The 21129-nt window shown below is 39.2% G+C and overlaps 1 protein-coding gene across 2 annotated transcripts in view; it reads right to left on the bottom strand.

Moving 5' to 3' along the window:
* Positions 1-21129, bottom strand: part of LOC126372116 (protein HID1) — a 67328-nt gene that overhangs the window by 39533 nt on the left and 6666 nt on the right. The window contains exons 9-17 of one of the 2 annotated variants that reach the window (XR_007567115.1): positions 19270-19360; positions 17546-17776; positions 15812-15976; positions 13189-13336; positions 11422-11525; positions 9559-9701; positions 8383-8561; positions 6971-7129; positions 5046-6007 (exon numbers count right to left, since the gene is read on the bottom strand). Coding sequence is in view for 1 of the 2 variants with exons in the window: in XM_050017699.1 (XP_049873656.1) it covers positions 5944-6007; positions 6971-7129; positions 8383-8561; positions 9559-9701; positions 11422-11525; positions 13189-13336; positions 15812-15976; positions 17546-17776; positions 19270-19360 (1284 nt within the window). In the remaining variant the exon portion in view is untranslated. Of the gene's footprint in view, positions 1-230; positions 6008-6970; positions 7130-8382; positions 8562-9558; positions 9702-11421; positions 11526-13188; positions 13337-15811; positions 15977-17545; positions 17777-19269; positions 19361-21129 lie in introns of those variants that run through there. The other variant, XM_050017699.1, reaches the window with a different exon arrangement.

Genomic DNA, 21129 nt, shown 5'->3' with positions numbered 1-21129 from the left:
AAGATAAGGATGAAATGCCTGCCGACGCCTAGTTGTCCGTAGACGGAATGGAGTGGGTGGAATTAACTCGTGAAGTTTCCGCGCATACTCACCGAAGTGTATCCTATAAAAGACCGACAGACAAGCTACCCACCCTTCTTCTGCGGTCTAGACTGTGGAGTCGATGTACTTAGAATTTAAAGTATTCTATCAACATTTTTCGATAAATAAGAAAACAGCTTCAAGCTCATATATCTTCATTATTTAAATAACATTAAGTACATACGAGGTACGGTAAAATAAATAGATTTACACATAATTCTGATATCTCCACTCTATAACATAACTGCGCCAAAATAAAAATAACGTCACTATATTATTTGGTAATTTACAACAAATATAATAAATTCTATTCTGTGAAATTGTACCATTTAGAAAAAGAAAATGAGCAAAATTTATACAATAATTCAGAACATCAGAAGTAAAACATATATTACGTAAGTACCAATGGAATGTTACAATATTCAACAAGATAAATGACGAAATGAATTATAATGGTAAGAGCCTCAATTGAAAATGGTTTGATGAGTAAAAACGATAAAATTTTAAAACAGTAAATACAAATATTAATTTGACATGATAAAGATATGACTAGGTCAAAAGAATATCGATTATAATTATGAATACGAGATAACAGACGTTTCATAAGAAAACAAAGGAGGTAAAATGCAACATAATTCCATAGTAGCTGCAAATAATTGAAGTAAACTAAATATTTACATTATCAAGTAGACAGAAAAGGAAAGGGACGGATGATTGACAGCTGCTAATTTTAAAACAAATAAGTGAATGAACGAATAACCCGGGCGACTCAAGTAGGCAGCTCATTAGTATGCAACCTGTTTGACGTGTGCAGCAAGTTAATTGTGTCGGGTTATTGCCAATGTAAAATTTGGCGAGCGATTTTTAAATTCCTGTCTAAAATTGACGTGTGTTCCATAAATATGTCTGTCGATTACCCATCCCTTTCCTTTCGACACATAAGAAAATGACAGGTATAACTTAGAATAAAATTAGACAGTGTGTACTGAAATCAGCACCATTGTAAAATTAATCTTAATGAATAACATTTTTACGTATAACCAATTTTTTGATGGAATAAAATTCAAATATATTTAGGGCTTGCTCCTGCTACAAAACAATTAGTGTCGCTGTACTTGAAAACAAAAAAAAAACAAAAATATCGTAAACCAAACACATCAGCGGGCTTAGCACCGTAAGCGCGCGACTCTTTCTCGCTTCGGCATATGTCACTCTCTCATAGTACTGCACAGAAAGAGACAGATGATCTCTGTTGCGGCGAGAAAGAGTCGCGTGCTTAGCCCGCAGGGCGTGATGATTGCTATATCGAATGTAAGGGCGTTTTCACGCTATATAGTCGCTGCCAATTTAAAAGCTCTTATGTGTTGCCCTCATCAAATTTCTTTTTTGTCAGGACCGAATAGTATTTTGCTCCTAAAACATTCAGTACAAACTCTTATGTACGTAAATATAAATTAAAAATATTTTTAACACACAATCATACAAAAAAAATTCAGGCGGACGTTTTTTCAATTTCTGTAAAATTTTACCGATTGCACATAATAGATTTTAAATTGGCAACAACGATATAAGATTCTTATCCGAGCCGAGTCCAAGAAAGACGGATAGTAGAAAATATCCATGGTTTATTTGTTATATTATCCACAAGACAGGCAAAGGGAACATAGCCCATACAGCCAAGTCATAATATATATAAATTATATTTTTATTATAATATTCTTACCAACCCGAAACCGAAGTCTTGTCAGGTTGTTTCTTAGATTTAGTTTGTTTTAGAAAGCGAAAACCATGGATAGATGGATTATTGAAATCTGCCTAGATATCGGATATACTTAGTGCGTGCGTACTATCACACAAATAGTTCTAAGTTCTACGCTCTTCGTCCACGTTGGTAACTAGATTTAACTAACCAACTGGTTCAACTGGTTTCTCTGGAGATTTTTCTTTCACTGTTTTGTAACTAGCTGCGAAAGCAGAATTATTTTTCCATTTTTGCAGATCTATATATTTCCATTTATGTAACGACCACTTTTTTACCGTCATATCTGACGGATTTAAATCGCATAAGAACCGGAGTTGTGTGATAACGCCCTAACGGTAACTTCTTTTGTATGTAAAGCCTTTCAAACCAGCATCCCTGATTGAATTTGGAGTAATGTGCTAATATAAAATGCTTTATAACCGTTTTGTTGTAGGCGCAGCCTCAGAATTAATACGAAATATAATGCTTATCATAGAAAATCTCACTTTGTCTTTTAAATACTGTTTTCTAGTAAGATAAGTCACAGGCATATTGAAATAACTGATAAAAAAGAAGAAACATATTAATTTTGACTTTGATTTACTGGGAAAGGTCGGCAACGATATGAATTCGTGCGGGGCGGAGGTGTCCATTCTATACGTAGTATTTTCTTTATTCTATGATATCGGGGAAAGTGACATTTAAATAAACGAAAATCATTTGGTCTTTGAGACAATAAGATTCACCATCAGTCCATTTAAACTCTCGATATCGGCCGATCATAATGAGGATAAAAACTATAAGCTCAAATGTAGGTGGCAGCACTGTTGAGTGTTCCTAAATTTTGACAGTTCTCCATACTGTCCAGCTAAAATTCGTGATAAACTGCTATAAAATAATTATGGAGCAACGTGGAGTGTATCCCGTTTGAAAGATAAGTTACGAAAAAGAAAAGCCATCAGTTGGAAAAAAGGAAATATAACACTATGATTTCGCAGTTAAACGCTGCGCAAATGGTTATAGTGTAAAAATTTAACCAAAACAATACGTTTGTTTACTCAAATAGTATGGGGAACTGACGAAATTTAAGAACACTCCCCCCTTCATTGAAACTAGAAAAAAGTACAAATGCACATTGCTCCGAGTTAACATTTTACATAGAAATTACATCGCCAATACATAACTTACGTACTATCATTTACTATCTTATGTCATGTGGTACTAAATGCAAACACCTTTGGTAACTTTCGATGTAATTTCTACCTTATATAGTTGTTGTATTGTAAATAATCTATTGAAGGAACGATTGTGATCTAAAATGCGTAATTACAGTGGACATTGGAATACTCGAAGGCGTAAAAAAGAGGTAAGTAAAATCTCGTACTAACAACATTTTGGACTTTTCCAAAATGGCGACATAGAATCAAATAGCAATACAATCGGCTGGTATAATGATAAGTGAGTGCTGTAGTCGAGCTGCATTTGACTGGGGTTTTTTTAAGAATCTAATTAGCAAAATTTTTTTTATTCTTCTTTTATCGTGTGGGTTGTGAGGTGCATTACCAACCCCATCAACCCTGGTGTCAAGGTTATTATTGAGTTTTTTATTAAAAATAATAATAATAATGGCCCCGATTCCTGCAGACACCTAATTTTATTTTAAGTTATACCCGTTATTTTCTTATCCGCCGAAAAGAAAAGAGACGGATGATTGACAACTGTTAATTTAAAAATGAATGAATAACCAGGGCAAATAAAATAGCTCATATGCAACCAATGTAACATTTTGAGAGGGTTGTTTACATTTCTGCCTAAAATTGACGTGTGTTCAATAAATATGCCTGTCGATTACCTGTCTCTTTTCTTTACAGCGTATAAGAAAATGACAGGTATAACTTAAAATAAAATTAGGTAGGAATCAGTAACATTGACAATCCAATTAATTCAATGTAAGTAAAAGAAAAATTACCTGGGACTGTAACCTGGAACCTCACAGAGGGCAGACGTAACTGTCAGTACTATTCAGAGGCGGAGGACAGAAGTCCTAGTACGGCTTTGAAATAGACTACTCTGGGCGGCATCGCGTCAGACAGAGTACTGCGGAATGCAAGAGAGAAACCTTCCATATTTTTCCATAAAAAAGGAGTATGGATAATGCTACACTGACACTTAAATTAGTGATGATGAAAAAAATGTTGTTCAGTACGAGATTACAGACAGTTGAAGGATAAGGCATTCTTAACTAAGAGCTTGGGCATTTGGTAGCCGTTCATAGCGTTACCTGTAATGTACGGTACACTTTGAAACCATGTCACATTAACTTTTTTGACAAATCAAGCAATAAGTCTCGTTAAATGTCAAATATGATAATTCGACAGGGTTCTAAAGTGGGTACATGATATTGCTCATGACTGTACCATATGTAACGGGTGTTATTATTAATAATCGGATATTCTGGCGCTCATTTACCTAATGAATACCACTTTTGTATTAAAAAAATTCCCGCGAAACGTGTATTGATAAGAACGGTTAGCGCAAATACGTACCTTCAAAGCGCTCTTACACTAGAAATAGTAAAATATCAAGACAGTACTTGTGAACGGCTTCTTCACGCCCTAAGAAGGGTAGGTGAGTAGTTCTTTGAACTCCCGAAGACAATGTTATTACCGTGAAGGCAAAAATATCCTAAAATCAATGGTATAACAAAACCAAGTACACTCAATTGTATGAAAAGCCGCCATTGCTAGCAGTTTAATGACGTGTCACATAAGTGTTACCATAAAATTGGTATCTCCAACATTCCAAGGACGTTATTATTAAAAATTAAGTTAATTACGATTAAGTTAGTTAGTTATTATGACGAAGCTTGTTGCTGATTTCGGTTTGTATTTTGACGAAACATTTGTGGATTTCTGGTTTATTCTTGTTTTTAGTTCCTTTTTGACGAAGCCTATGGTGGATTTAATTATGTTTTTTCTTAAGCATAATTTATATTCCTAATATTCACAAAATGAACAGAAATTATAAATATTTGAGTTAATTACTGACTAATGTATTTAATTACTACTACTTTTCATATAAAAAAATAATAATAAAACTGTAAGTAAATCTTTTACTAAAAGTTCAAAATTTCCTTGCAAAGTAAACGAAAAACATTGGTCGTGGGTAGTTTATTTTTTTACGAAATGTCAACGCAGGGTGGGATGACGTCAGCTGGGCTAACCTTGAAATGTTAGCTGTCACTTTTGAGCATACCTGGTTTTCTTACACCATGCTAAAATCTATTGTCTTTTTGCTAATATCCAGTTACAACTTATGTCTGTCGCCAACTTTTATAAGTTCCACATAGATACATACTTGAGATCACGCCTATTTCCCGTTGTGGGTGGGCAGAAACCACGGAATAGGGTAGTTTCCAACCAGTCAAATCAGTTACTTTTTACTAAACGTCAAAACAGGAAATTACTAAGGAATTTGTATGAAAAAGCAACCTGTGTAGAAAAACGTGACAAAATGTCGCACTTATTATTACATATTTCTTTATTGAAATTCATAAACAGCCCCAACAGCATTCTGAAGACACATAGCTGACCGATACACATCGCCGCTTTGGAGATGTTTTGTGCGTAGAGTGACGATCACGGGAACTTACCCGTTCTCGTGATGGTCATGAATGCGTGCAAAATATAATTACATTACTAACAATAGTTTCATAAGTCACTTCTCACTAACATAATATGGATGTAATTTTTTGATCCGAAATAAACAATTTTAGTCATTTATAAGTAAGTTAAATAGAATAGAATAAAGAAATGTTTTTTGTCAGTTTTAGATCTGTTTTTATTTAGTAATCAGAATTTCATAACTTATCTTTGACCTAGGTTACTACCCAATTCCACTTACTACTATCTAGACACACCACTTTCGCTTCATCCACTCTCATCAAAGACTTCATACATGCTCGCCTGAGTCTAACTGGATATTTGCAAAACGACCAAAGATTCTTGGATATTTTTGCGTTACCGGTAATGTTGTTGGCTTCCGGTGTCCGAGGGTGTACCCATGTACGCGTAGGTCGGTCGGTGGTCGGTGGTCGATGGTCGCTAGTGGTCGGTGGCGGCTCACACCCGCTGGATCTCGAACAACTTCACGTCGGTATCATACCAGATCGGAGGGTCCACATTACTGGAAATATATAAACATATAAAACATAAACTGCCTATATACGTCCCACTGCTGGGCACAGGCCTCCCCTCAATCAACCGGAGGGGGTATGGAGCATACTCCACCACGCTGCTCCACTGCGGGTTGGTGGAGGTGTTTTTACGGCTAATAGCCGGGACCAACGGCTTAACGTGCCCTCCGAAGCACGGAATCATCTTACTTTTTCGGACAATCAGGTGATTCAAGCCTGAAAAGTCCTTACCAAACAAAGGACAGTCTCACAAAGTGATTTCGACAATGTCCCCATCGGGAATCGAACCCGGACCTCCAGATCGTGAGCCTAACGCTCTAACCACTAGACCACGGAGGCTGTCAGGAGGAAATATATAAATATAACTATAATATATAAATGTATGTCGTAAAAACCGACAGAGGGATTGTGTCCTCTAACATGATGGACTAATGTTATGGGCGATAGGCTGATCCCTTATCACCATAAGGTTCATCATATCCATCTTTGGACTTCGTATCAACAGTGGCTGCAAGTTGTCTTTGATTACTTGTGGCTCTGCCCACCCCATTAGGGATTACGGGCGTGAGTTTATGTATGTGTATGTATGTATATAAATATAACGATCAGGAGGAGCTCGGTGGCGCAGCGGTTAACGCGCTGGGTCTGCGATTGTTGAAGTTAAGCAACTTTCGCAAAGGCCGGTCTTAAGATGGGTGACCACAAAAAAAGTTTTCATCTCGAGCTCCTCCGTGCTTCGGAAGGCACGTTAAGCCGTTGGTCCCGGCTGCATTAGCAGTCGTTAATAACCATCAATCAGCACTGGGCCCGCGTGATGGTTTAAGGCCCGATCTCCCTATCCATCCATAGGGAAGGCCTTGAGTTGATTATTATGTTTTTTTTTGGTTTTAACTCATCATCGCTCTAGCGATATTCGGGTGTGTCCTGGAGGTGCATTATGATGGTGATCTCACCGTATGTAGATGACGCCCCACATGTAAGTACGGAACCAGGCGGCGGTGCCGGCGTTGGCCTGGTACTTGCGGATGAGGATGGGGTGCGGCACGGGCAGCAGGCCCACCAGCGTGCCGTGCTGCAGGAACCGCAGGATCTCAGACTCGTCTGTCAAACCCCTACAGAAGAGAGACCGTCATGGTTAGTAAAAAAAAATGCAATAAAATTAGGAACATAACTCACATAAACAGCCTATATACATCCCACTACTGGGCACAGGCCTCCCCTCAATCAACCGGAGGGGGTATGGAGCATACTCCACCACGCTGCTCCAATGCGGGTTAGTGGAGGTGTTTTTATTTACGGCTAATAGCCGGGACCAACGGCTTAACGTGCCCTCCGAAGCACGGAATCATCTTACTTCTTCGGACAATTAGGTGATTCAAACCTGAAAAGTCCTTACCAAACAAAGGACAGTCTCACAAAGTGATTTCGGCAATGTCCCCATTGGGAATCGAACCCGGACCTCCAGATCGTGAGCCTAACGCTCTAACCACTAGACCACGGAGGCTGTTGAATATAACTCATCTAGTGATAATGATGTATTCGAATTATTTTATTGTATTTCTACAATTCAATTCAATTCAAAATATTTATTTATGAAACTAGTCCATACAACAACTTCTACATTGCAAACACATAACGATAACAATAAACAACAGTGCAAAAAAAATAAGTAATAAATAATAAATAAATAAAAAAGTTTATTGCAGTATCTTTTGGTACATAGTTTATACTGGGTATGGAGCCACCTTTTAAGCATAGATATGCATTTAAGTTAATATGAACAAAACATAACACATGTTACGATAGTGATGCGTGAATATGAATGATCCATTCGAATTATTCGATTGTAGGAAAGGGTTATTCGAATTATTCGAAAAAAAATTCGAATGAATTAACATCATTGAAATGAATTTTCATCATTTGAAACTTACACCGGGGTAAGCAAAGCCCAGAATTAATTTAGTCGTAAATCATTCGAATGATTCAATTTCATTCGAATGTTAGGTCGTTGGTCCCGGTTACTACTTACTGATGTAAGTAAGTAGTCGTTACATGAGCCATATCAGGGGCCTATGGCGGCTCAATAGTAACCCTGACACCAGGGTTGATGAGGTTGGTACTCTACCTCACAACCCACACGATAGAAGAAGATTCGAATGATGAATGATCTGTAGGCTACGTGCGTCATCGAGGCGAGTTCCTGACTATACACTTTATGTACAGCTATAAAATCAATTACTTCTCTAATAAATATTTCGTTCTTGGTACAGCGTCTTCGTCATTTTATCTCCTTAACACACACGAGACAACAAGAGTTAAATATCATTCAAATGTCATGTATGAGATCTCTGGCCGTGCGACTCACTTGTCGATGCAGATCTTCTCGACCTGCGGCACGAGCACCTGCAGCAGTCGCATGATGGTCTGCAGCGGCAACTTGCTGCGCCACGAGGCCACCCACTCGCTGCTGGGCCGCCACGCCGCGCCCGCCTCCGTCTCCGGCACCGGGGGGCGCTCGCCACCCGACAGCTTGATGGACTCTCTCTGGGATTACACGAAACCATACAGTAAGGAATATCGTGAAACATCGTGAAGAAACCCTAATTCCCGATAAATGTATCTATATACAGGGTGTTAGTGTACTTTCTTTCTTTCTTTCTTTCCATACAAATAGGTATGGGTGTTAGTGACACCGTAACGAATACTGAGGGGGATGATTCAGACCATGATTCTGAGTTGATATTAAGTGGAATTTCCTGTCGGAAAATTTATGATTTTTTTTATGTTTTTTTTAATTATTTTCCGTTCCATATTTTTGCGACGGAAAAATTCACTTGATATCAACTCAAAATCATAGCCAGAATCATTCCTCAAAGTTTTCGTTACGATGTCACTAACACCCTGTATGTGGTCTAACCAATATTGGGCTGGTTTTCCCTTCGCGGGTTGGAAGGTCAGACAGGCAGTCGCGAAGGAATAATACTACGTATAGAACAGTAACTCTCCGCTCCCCACCAGCGGCTGAGCTAGGTTTACCTCACCCCCTCAGCCTTCAATCGTATGGGAGATAATATGTGACATAAGGGTTGGACCACATCTGAATCATAATCAGAATTTCATAATTTATCTTGAAAGTAAACGACCTATTTGAGGTGGAATGTAAAACATATGTTGCTGTTGCAGCTTCTTGTAATTTTGTTCTCTCTCTCTATTTAAGAGCTGCGCTCTTGTCGGTGGAGTAACCGCCATTCCTCTCTTCTTCCCGCCAAAACCTTCACCTCCCGATACGACACGACCTGCAACTTCTCTTTTATTTGTTTCATAAATGTTATCCTAGGTCTACCCCTAATTAATTACTAATAATTTTAATAATAATAATTTTGTTACTGGCAATAAATTTATTTTATTCTTATTCTTAATTTCATCACCTTGCGAAATGACGTAGATTCAAAAATGTTAAATTGACCTTCAACAAGTTTATCCATGATAATTACGTTGAATAAATGATTCTGATGCTAGAGAGGGGATTACTGAAACTCACATGTGTGACGGTGTGCGTGTCCCCGCCGTGGTCGTCTGCGGCGTGGTCCTCGCCGTCGCCGCCGCTGCGGGCGGGCAGCAGCGCCTCGGCCGGGACGGTGGAGGGGGGGTGCGCTGACTCGCGCTCCGTCATCGCCGCTATCGCTGGACAAAAAGAGACAAAGGTTAGTCTTACATGTTTATATACCAAAAATAAAAGGCTTCTAATTTTGTTTTGTTTAGAGACGCGCTTATTTTACCGATTTCGCACTACATCTATGGTAAATCCTCTAACCACCTTACAAATAAAAAAATAAACCAGAGATCAACGTGGGTTTAAGTATTTGACAGACAAGCAAAGTTCAGTCGAATTTTATGATAATTGGATTCAATTTTGCTTAGCTGTCAAATACTTAAACCCACGTTCATCCCTGGTTTATTTTTTATTTGTAAGGTGGTTAGAGCGCATAGTGCACGGTGTCACTAATACCCTATATGCACTTCTTCTAATCCTTATGCACTATACAGGGTGTTAGTGACATCGTAACGAAAACTTTGAGGGATGATTCAGGCCATGATTCTGAGTTGATATCAAGTGGAATTTTCCGTCGCAAAAGTATGGAACGGCAAATAATTTAAATAAGCTCTAAAATTTTCATGACTTCTCCGACAGGAAATTCCACTTGATATCGACTCAGAATCATGGTCTGAATCATCCCCTTCTGTATTTGTTACAGTGTCACTAACACCCATACCTACTTGTATGGCTACTGTATGTACTTGTATGGGGTGTAAGTGACATCGTAACGAATACTGAGAGGGATGATTCAGCTGATTATTCTGAGTTAATATCAAGTGGAATTTTCCATCGCAAAAGTATAGAATTGAAAATAATTTAAAAAAACTAAAAAAATAACATGAATTTTGCGACGGAAAATTCCACTTGATATTAACTCAGAATCATGGTCTGAATCATCCCTCTGAGTATTCGTTACGATGTCACTAACACCCTGTATATTTATTTATTAAATAATATGTTATCTGTTAATGAGGATATAAGGGGCCGTCCATTAATCATGTGATGTTTTTTTTTTGGCATTTTTAACCCCTACCAAAATAATTGCACGAAACGCCGCTTTTCGGTTCAGTATCGCGCGTTTGCCGAAAAAATAAATACTCGTGATATATTACTACACCCCCCCTCACCCCTTTTGATATTTCGTGATTTTTTCTCGCATGATTAATGGACGGCCCCTAAACTGCCTATTTCTCCCGTCAGGTGTCGCTACTGTTGAGTGTTCTTAAACTTTGATAGTTCCCCGTAATATTTGAGTAAACAAACATATTGTTTTGGTTACGTTTTTACACTTTAACCTTTTATTTTAAGTTATACCTGTCATTTTCTTATTCGCCGAAACGGAAAGGCAAATCAAATAGGTATCTCGGTGGTATGCAAACCGTTTGACGTGTGCTGTCAACTTAATTCTGTCGAGTTATTGGCCTTATATTGGCCAATTTTGGAAGGGTTTCTTAAACTTCTGCCTAAAATTCGTATAATTGTCATGTGTTCCATAAAATTCATGTCGAATCAACATTGTCGATTACCCGTCCCTTTCTTTTGCAGTGAAAAGAAAATGACAGGTATATAACTTGAAATAAAATTAGATGGTGTGTACAGTCACGAGCAATATCATGTACTCACTGTAGAACCCTGTCACACTATGATATTTGACATTTAATGAGACTTTGGTTTAATTTGTCAAAAAAGTTAATGTGACATGGTTTCAAAGTGTATATTGTATATTAGTACTCGTGACCGTACAGGAATTAGCACCATTATGGAGAACTGTCGAAATTGAGGAACACTCAACAGTGCGTTCTGTACCTGGCGTGTCGGGCAGCGTGGGGTTGAGCGTGCCGGGCTCGGCGGGCAGCGCGGGCCGCGAGCCCTCCATCACGGCCTCCGACACGGACTCCGCGGACGTCGTCCTGCACACACGGCGCACACGTCAAAATAAACTAAGCCAACCTAGTGCGACAAATTACTATGGTCGACGTATAAATAAATATACAGTACCCCAAATCTTTAAAGTCGTAAGACCGAATGTTCTTTTAAAATCCAAATCATCCTTGTGTTGTGGGTATGTCGTATATCAGTTTAAAGAGATTTATTCTCATAAAAAACTATACATATTTAAATTATTATTAAAAAAATATATTTAAATAATTAATTTAATTATTTTATTAATTTTTAAATTATTTATATATATTAAATTTACGAAAACTTATAACTATAATTGCACAAGAAAAAAAGAATAATAGACACCGGTTTGTAACATTGTTTATAAGTGTGGAGTAAGGCGGGAAGGTAGTAACAAAATTATTATTTGTACATCAATGCTGGTAGGTGTATCGACAAACTAGTTTTACGAGTATAAGAAGACATTCCCGGTATATAACGCGGACTTCCAGATCGTGAGCCTAACAACCACTAGACCACGGAGGCTGTTGCTGCTTGAAGCGATTTATAATAAGACTTAGTTGTAAAACTCTTGAGTTTATAATGGCCCCGATTCCTGCAGACACCGCCTAATTTTATTTTAAGTTATATCCGTCATTTTCATATCCGTCGAAAAGGAAAGGGACGGATGATTCACAGCTCTTAATTTTAGGAAGAATGAGTAAATGAATGAATAACCCGGGCGAATCAAAAGGTAAGTCGCTGGTATGCAATCCGTTTGACGTGCTGTCTACTTAACTGTGTCGGGTTATTGACGGATGTAAAATTTTTAGACGGTTGGTTTAGATTTGTGCTTAAAATTGGCGTGTGTTCCATAAATTTTATGCTTGTCGATTACCCGTCCCTTTCCTTTTCGGCGGATAAGAAAATGACAGATATAACTTAAAATAAAATTAGACGGTATTTACAGGAATTAGCACCATTATTTAAGTAAAATTGCATTACATAGTTGAATTGGGATTGCCTGTAATGACTATGTAAATTGTGTATAAATAAATAAATAAATAATAATAATAAATAATTTATAATCATTTATTTCCAATAAAAATGGTATTACAGTTTGCAGATGATCAGCATTTAACATTTGGTCTACATCATATCCCCTGGTAGTTGCGGCTTCCGAATACATCCCGCTTAGGGACGGTACTGAAAAGTATCGGCGTCCGAAGGACGTAATATACGATCCCGACGACCCGATTACTCTAGCCATAGAGGCAGCCAATCAGCTCGCGACACCAAACACTTCAGGACCCCGATACCGACCCCGCCGGCGTGGTCGACGATTTCCCTCATTCAGCGCTTATCGCTATATATATTTTTCCCCTCAGACGACGCCCTGAGCCGAGGTTCGCGCCCAACTGGGCACCCTCAGGCCTGTTGTCTTAAACGTTGTACCGGGTGAGAGCCTTCAGTGCTCCCCATTTGTCCGGCCAAGTAGTTAATGCCATCTGCGGCAAATCTACAATAAGTCACGTCAAAAAAAAAAAAAACGTCTACATCATTCCACGCGTGTATGCGAGTATGTCTGTGTAAATAAATGCGTGTAACCATGTAAGGTATATAAGTGTAAAATCCGTGTGTAAGCGTGTAAATGAAAATGCGTGTATGTGAATGCTATCAAGTGACACTGACCTGGGCAGGCTGGAGCTGGCGGTGGGCGTGTGCTTGCCCTTGCCCTGCTGCATGGAGCGCGCGATGGCGGCGTGCTCGTGCGGCAGGTTGGCGAGGTTGTGGAACACGCCGCGTTTGCGGATTATCGTGTACACCAGGTTCGAATTACCTATGATGCAAGCAAACTACATTTAACCTTTGATCTGTGTGTGATAAGGATCCTGACTACCCCTCTCGTATGTGTGTGATTAGGATCCTGACCCATAGGACTGGTACCTATTTTTACGTAATTATCCACTCTAATTCTATCGCAAAAGGTTTAATATTGTGTTTTGAACAAAATTGAATAAATGATCTATCATAGACAATCATCATTCGGATGAAATGTTCAATAGTTCCGCTAGAAAAATCGGTTGAAATTCCGTCTCGACCAGTGATACTTCAACTACCAAAAGTGAATACTAAAAGTTAAAAATAAGCTGAAAATTGTTAAAAAAGGTAAGTAAATGTTCAATTTTATTATTTTATATGTATTGTAGTGTCAATTTTTATAAATTATAAGTTCTCAAAGTGATTCACTTACGAATTATATTAGTTCAAAAGTAACCTACAGATCTCAAAATAACTTTTCGTGTTTTTCTTTGAGTTATTGTAAACTTACGCCTTGTTTATATACATCATATTTTATATTATTTTGAAGGAAATTTTATGGAGATTCTGAATATCAAATTGCTTTGTATGAATAATTCATAAATATTTACCAAAACGTAAATTATTGAAACCATTACTAAAAAATGCACACACACACACGCAAGTAAAAATGGCCGACACTGTGTACGTACACATGTTTTCAAATTTACTATGGCAAAACCGTTATTTCTGAAATACAACTTACAGAATGATCTTTTACTAACTTTTTGTTTTTTTTTAGATAAAATGTATTTAACAAATCCTTCAGCTCCGTCAACTTCACGGCCTCTTATCTTTGCGATGCTCGTCCAGGCGACGCCACAAGAATCACTGCACCCTTATTAGTCATAATACGGCTCTTATAAGAATAATATTTTGGTCATATAAACCATAATAAGAACAGTTGTTTTTGATTGTATATGAATAAATGATTTAACATGTAGATATTATCTCTCAATCTAACTAAAGTGAAATCTAAATAATAAAAAAAAATACCTATTAGACATATTTCATTTTCACACCTTACCTGAACAAAAATAAAACATCCTATGTATGTGTCAGGATCCTAATCATACACAGACTACCGTTCAACAAACGAGTCAGGATCCGTATCATACACAGACGACTGTTCAACAACCAAGTCAGGATCCGTATCATACACAGACGACTGTTCAAGAACCGAGTCAGGATCCGTATCATACACAGACGACTGTTCAAGAACCGAGTCAGGATCCTTATCATACACTGACGACTGAATGACGAAATACACTCACACAAGCGCAGATATTATTGACCGATTTTTTTGCCATTCCAAAATTTTTTGTCATATTGTTTTCATAAAATTGATCAATATAAAGCGATATAAGTATATAGTGTGATATGTCTTTACAAAGCTCTATTTTTCTAGTTTATGGTCATATCCTTTGATTTTGACTATGACTTTTGGCACAAACAATAATTGACTGCATAATATTGGTGCAAGTGAATTTTTGATCAAACTTCGTATTCAAGCAGCTCGTAATTTATTTACAAGTAATTTCGAGGCTTGTGTTATTGTTCATAAACAAGGAAATATATCTAGCTTTAGTAATCAATCGCTTTATTATAACGTTCCATGCACAAAAAGTGAAATTTACATCATAAACTGAATGCTGGCGAAACTCGTAAAAATTTTGGAATGGCTTCCACAGACAGGGGGGTAATTTTTTGACAGCGCTGCCACAGACTAAAGGTTAAGTAGTTGTATAAAAATAATGTGGCGGACCCAACTAGTTGGCCAGCTAGTTCCGCTCACGTGCAACAGATGGCGCCACATTCAACAATGCAGTCTTCAAGCGGTCGTGAAACGCGATATCGAAGTTTACACAGCAAGACGCATATATACAATTTCCAACATAACATCGTTGGATCGTCGATCCTTAGTCACACTACCAACTTGTGGCTAGCGGGGTACTATGGTCTGTTTGGTACCCCGAAAACATTGAAAACTTTGAGGGATGATTCAGACCATGATTCTGAGTTCATAAAATGGAATTTTCCGTAGCAAAAGTATGGAACTGAAAATAATTTAAAAAAAACACTAACATTTTCATGAATTTTCTGACGGAAAATTCAATTTGATATTAACTCAGAATCATGTTAGTCCATCCCTCTCAGTATTCGTTACGGTGTCACTAACACCCTGTATGTGTATGTGTGTAAGCGTGTATTTGAATATGACTATGCGAGTATGCGTGCACGCGAGTATGCGTGTGTGAATAAATGCGTGTAACTGTGTAAGGTATATGAGTATAGGTGTATGTGTGTAAGCGTGTAGTATGAATATGCGAGTATGCGAGCACGCGTGTATGCGTATGTCTGTGTAAATAAATTCGTGTAACCATGTAAGGTACATACGTGTAAAATAATCGTGTATATGAAAATGCGTGTATGTGAGTATGTGTGCATAGGTTACCATCGAACTGGTACTGTATGATGTTGTTGAACATCTCGAGCAGCAGGAAGACGAGATGGTGGTGGTGCGGCCGCGCGAACAGGAACCACGGCGTGCTGAACGCCTCCACCAGGTGCAGCAGCTTGGTGGCGGACACCATCGACAGGGTCTTCAGGTACGGGGACACTGGAATAATGGCATTTTTTTATTTCTTATAGTCAAGACGTATAGGCAACTGACGGCGGTGCAGATATGTGTAACCTTTAAGTTAGGTTAGGTTAGGTTACACAGTGCGAACAGCTGATGTGACAATAGACAGCTACTGTGCCTGTGTACTCGTACGACAGTAGCTCGACTCGCCTCGCACGGTCACACTATGCAAACTGCTGGCGTCGCAGAAGACAGCTACTATACCAGTGTACTGGTATAATTCGTTTGTATCATGTCGCCCAAACAAGAAACACTGCACCCGGCGTGGGCCCGAGCGTACGAGCTACTGTCATTTGGCAAAATCGTGCGATTTGACGACCGAGCGGCGTGCGAGTGGTGTGGTGGGGGAAGGCAAGTAGCGAGTAAAAACAAAAAATGTTTAAGTAACTCGAACGCGAGCAACTGTCCCACTCGCACATGACAGTAACTCGTATGATGCGGTCACACGTGCGTAGTAGCTGCACCTCAATAACTGACTCGGTCAGCTCGCATGTTAGCTCGCACTGTGTAACCTAGGCTTTAGCGAATTATGGTCGTTTAGTTCAATAAACAAAGTGTATCTGCCTATTTTCGCTTCGTGCCAGGAAGTCGCTTCATAGCTCGAAAGTTTATGCGGACTTTTGAGTTAATTCGTTTCGTGAGGGTGGGGGCTTAGGTTTCATCATCATCTTTCATCATTTCATCAATCATCAAGAAAAAAAATACGTAAGACATGGCTGTATGGGTATAGTTCCCTTTGCCTTACCCTTCGGGGAAAACCAAAACAAAAAAACGGTCGTTTAGACTAAAGCAAGACCCAGAGCGGGTGAGGTACATCTAGCTCGGCGCTCGATACGGATCGGTGCGGGGCGGAGAGTTACAATAGGGTATTTGGCTGGGTCAAAGATAAATTATAAAATGCTAATCTAGAAATATAAGCCAGTCTAAGATGTTTACAAATCAATCCCGATTTACTTTTCGACTTATTTTCGAATTTTATTTATGAATTCTATTGTTCATATTTGGTACAACTCCAAACTCTTCCGTGGTCTAGTGGTTAGAGCGTAAGGCTCACGATCTGGAGGTTCCGGGTTCGATTCCCGATGGGAACATTGCCGAAATCACTTTGTGAGACTGTCCTTTGTTTGGTAAGGACTATTCAGGCTTGAATCACCCGATTGTCCGAAAAAGTAAGATGAATCCGTGCTTCGGAGGGCACGTTAAGCCATTGGTCCCGGTTATTAGCCGTAAAAAACACCTCCACCAACCCGCATTGGAGCAGCGTGGTGGAGTATGCTCCATACCCCCTCCGGTTGATTGAGGGAAGCCTGTGCCCAGCAGTGGGACGTATATAGGTTGTTTACGTATTTATGAATTAAATAACAATGAGTACGACGTTTGACCGCTTTTATTGATGACGTCACAGGACAGTTATTTCCATACAAACTCCGAATAAAACTTTCGTTTTGACGTTTCGTAAAAAGTATCTCATTTGACTAGGTTGTCAAGCCTATTCAATGGTATTTCCTGGTGGTTTTTGTGGTGCTGTAGATTTGAAGAACTCACCATTAACCAACACGGTGAGAAGGCAGTCGAACAGCGGCTGCAATCTTTGATGGCCAGTGGTGACAATCTTGTGGAACACGACCACCAGCAAGTCAGCGTGCGTGCCAGTGAACACTGGGATGTCCATGGGAATGGTGGCGGTGTACGGCTTGTTGAGGCGGACGCCGAAGTTACGCTCCCCCGACAGCAACAGGAGGATGAACACGCCGATGTGCATCAGGCCGACGCGGGCTGGGGGAGGAGAGTAAATTAAAATAGTGCGGAGTGGAAGGGGTGTAGAGGACCTAATTAGTAACCTTGACACATACACACACACACACACACAAACACATGTCTGTTTTTATATTTTCTTCATTGTTTACTTATAATACGATATAATACATACTTCAGACTTTTGGTACCAATAAGTACTTATGGATATGGAGGAGCGTGACTTTCTGACACAGGTGTTTCACACTTACTAGGAGGTCCGAACTGCAAATCTAAATATATAAAAGGAGAAACTGACTGACTCACTGACATATCAACGCATAGCCTAAACGGCTAAACGTAGGCACTTGAAATTTGGAAGGGACGTATCTTAGGTACCGTAGAGGTGCACTAAGAAAGGAATTCCCGAAATTCCCACGGGAACGGGAATTAGCGGGAAAATCCTTTTGTATGAAAATCTAAACCGCTTAAGTTAGACGCTTGAAATTTGGCATGCAGGTACCTTAGTAAACTTAAAGCTTAGTTCAACAGGATATTGCAAAATTCCCATGGGAATGGGAGTTAGCGGGAAAAAAATGTTGTATGAAAAAATCTAAACTGCATAAGTTAGATGCTTGAAATTTGACATGCACTCCCACACACACAAAGATCTCTCTTTTATAACACGCCACGCGGACGAAGTCGCGGGCACAAGCTAGTATTATTATGTACCATCTCTGTTAAAGAAATAAACATATATTTTTATAAGGGGGGGCGTAAATTAATACGGGAGGGGGGAAGTATTCCACATTGAACTAAGGAAGGGGGAAGTAAATTAATATAAGGGGGAGGGGGGAATTAATTTGGATCCTGTCGATGGCCATGGGTACATTACAATGCCGGCGGGGTCTCATGACGTTGACAAAAGACTATTTTGTTAAAACGAGCAGAATGAAGAAGCAAGATTCTTGACTCATCGGTGGAATCGGTTCCTGTTCACATTCACAAACGAAGACAAGGCTGTATGGATTGTTGATTTTCGCTTCTTAAGTCAAAAAGGAATAAACTTTATTTACACCATAAACAAAACAGTTACTTACAAAACAAAAATAAAATTAAATAAAACTAAAACAAAACTCAAAATAAAATAAATTATGTACAATTAACACTTAAACTAAACCTTAATTAAAAAGCCCGCCTCCAATCGTACCATCCGTACCGCCTCAAACCGTACAAATGTACCCATAATGCTGGCTGCGTTTCCGCGTTGAATAGCCAGCGATATGCGTTGCACCAGGTACGATTCTGAGCTCCACTATTTCTAAGGCGCCGCCCATACTAGCGCACAAGGCTCCTGGCTTCAGCGCACCATACCCCAATCACCTCCACCGCGAAAGGAATGAAGAGATATGGCCCCTCAAGAGCCTTATAGTAAAAAACAAAGCTGTTTGCGCGAAAGAAACATTGACTACCATTTATTGCCACAATTGATTACCATTGGCTACCATTGATTGATTGATTGGTTTCCTACTTACACTGATCTGCTCTGGAGTCGTTTAGGTGGTACAGTATAGGCACCAGCACCTCCAGCACGTCGCTGCTCTTCAACACGTAGTACATGAATTTCTGGAACCAATCATATCGCTTAGTTTTACATATTCTGCTATAAAAAAAAACACAGACATCAGCTGATGTTGCGTGTCTAATTGTGCATACATACATAATATAAACAGCCTAAATACGTCCCACTACTGGGCACAGGCCTCCCCTCAATCAACCGGAGGGGGTATGGAGGACTCCACCACGCTGCTCCACTGCGGGTTGGTGGAGGTGTTTTTACGGCTAATAGCCGGGACCAACGGCTCAACGTGCCCTCCGAAGCACGGAATCATCTTACTTTTTCGGACAATCAGGTGATTCAAGCCTGAAAAGTCCTTACCAAACAAAGGACAATCTCACAGAGTGATTTCGACAATGTCCCCATTGGGAATCGAACCCGGACCTCCAGATCGTGAGTCTAACGCTCTAACTACTAGACCACGGAGGCTGTCATACTGAAAATCGAATAATGTAATCTAATTATGCATACTGAAATAATTAAAAAAAAAAACGTGTTTATTATCAAATCATACAAAAAAGGCATATTCAAATTCAAAAATATCTTTATTCAGTAGGTAACATAGTTACACTTTGAATCGTCAATTTTTACATAACGAACGTCTCATCCGCCTAAAACTACTGCAGCTTCTCACAACCTGTATAGCCGGGGAAAAGAAGCTGCAAGAAAAACCTCGGCACAGGGCCCAAGACATTCTTTAAAAAAATAAAATAAAAAAATAAAACATAAATATGAGGCTTTTCGGCGGGAAACGGGAACGGGACAGTTGCTTTCTTCATTGAGTAATCTAAATAATTAATACGAAGTGGTGTTTTGTGGTTAATGATCGCATTAAGTTAGTCGGAAGACATTCGCGAGTGTTATTATATTGGAGTATTCAATAAACAAAGTGTATCTGCCTATTTTCGCTTCGTGCCGGGAAGCCGCTTCATAACTCAAAAGTTTATGCGGACTTTTGAGTTAATTCGTTTGGGGTTCGGAGTAGGAGTCTACTCCGAGGGTGGGGGCTTAGGTTTCATCATCATCACCTTTCATCATTTCATTAATCATCAAGAAAAAAAATACGTCAGACATGGCTGTATGGGCATAGTTCCCTTTGCCTTACCCTTCGGGGAAAACTAAAACAAAAAAAAAACATAAATATGATTGAGGTAGATACGTAGGTAGGTCATTGAAGTTGCAACATTATCAGGTAGGTACCTCAATTTATACTGAGATTAGTATTGCTGGGGGGTTAAAATGGCCACATCGAAGCAATTTATCTAAGCAATGTTGCAATTTGACATTTGCGCATGTAAAAGTGCGCAATGCAAACAAATGTCAAATATATTGCTTTCTTAGATGAATTGCTTCGATGTGGCCATTTTAACTCTTCTGTTCCTGTTTAACAAAGACAGGATTTGAATCCCGTATCTTAACTAGGCTACCACGGCTATAAGTAAAAGCTGGAGTAAACTGAATATTACAGAGAATATAAGAATGTATAGTCCTGACCTTGTCTTCTTCTATAGTGTAGGTTGAGAGGTGGAATACCAACCTCATCAACCCTGGTGTCAGAGTTACTATTGAGCCGCCAAAGGCCCCTGACATGACTCATGTAACGACTACGCACTTACATCAGTAAGTAGTAACCGGGACCAACGGTTTAACGTGCCTTCCGAAGCACGGATCGTCTTACTTCCGGACAATCAGGTGACCAGCCTGCAATGTCCTAACCAAACTAGGGATCACAAAGTGATTTTTATGATATGTCCCCACCGGGATTCGAACCTAGGAC

This window comes from Pectinophora gossypiella, chromosome 13 (genome assembly GCF_024362695.1).
Source record: "Pectinophora gossypiella chromosome 13, ilPecGoss1.1, whole genome shotgun sequence".
In the NCBI taxonomy this organism is placed as follows: domain Eukaryota; kingdom Metazoa; phylum Arthropoda; class Insecta; order Lepidoptera; family Gelechiidae; genus Pectinophora; species Pectinophora gossypiella.
This window is presented reverse-complemented; position numbering and strand designations above follow the sequence as displayed.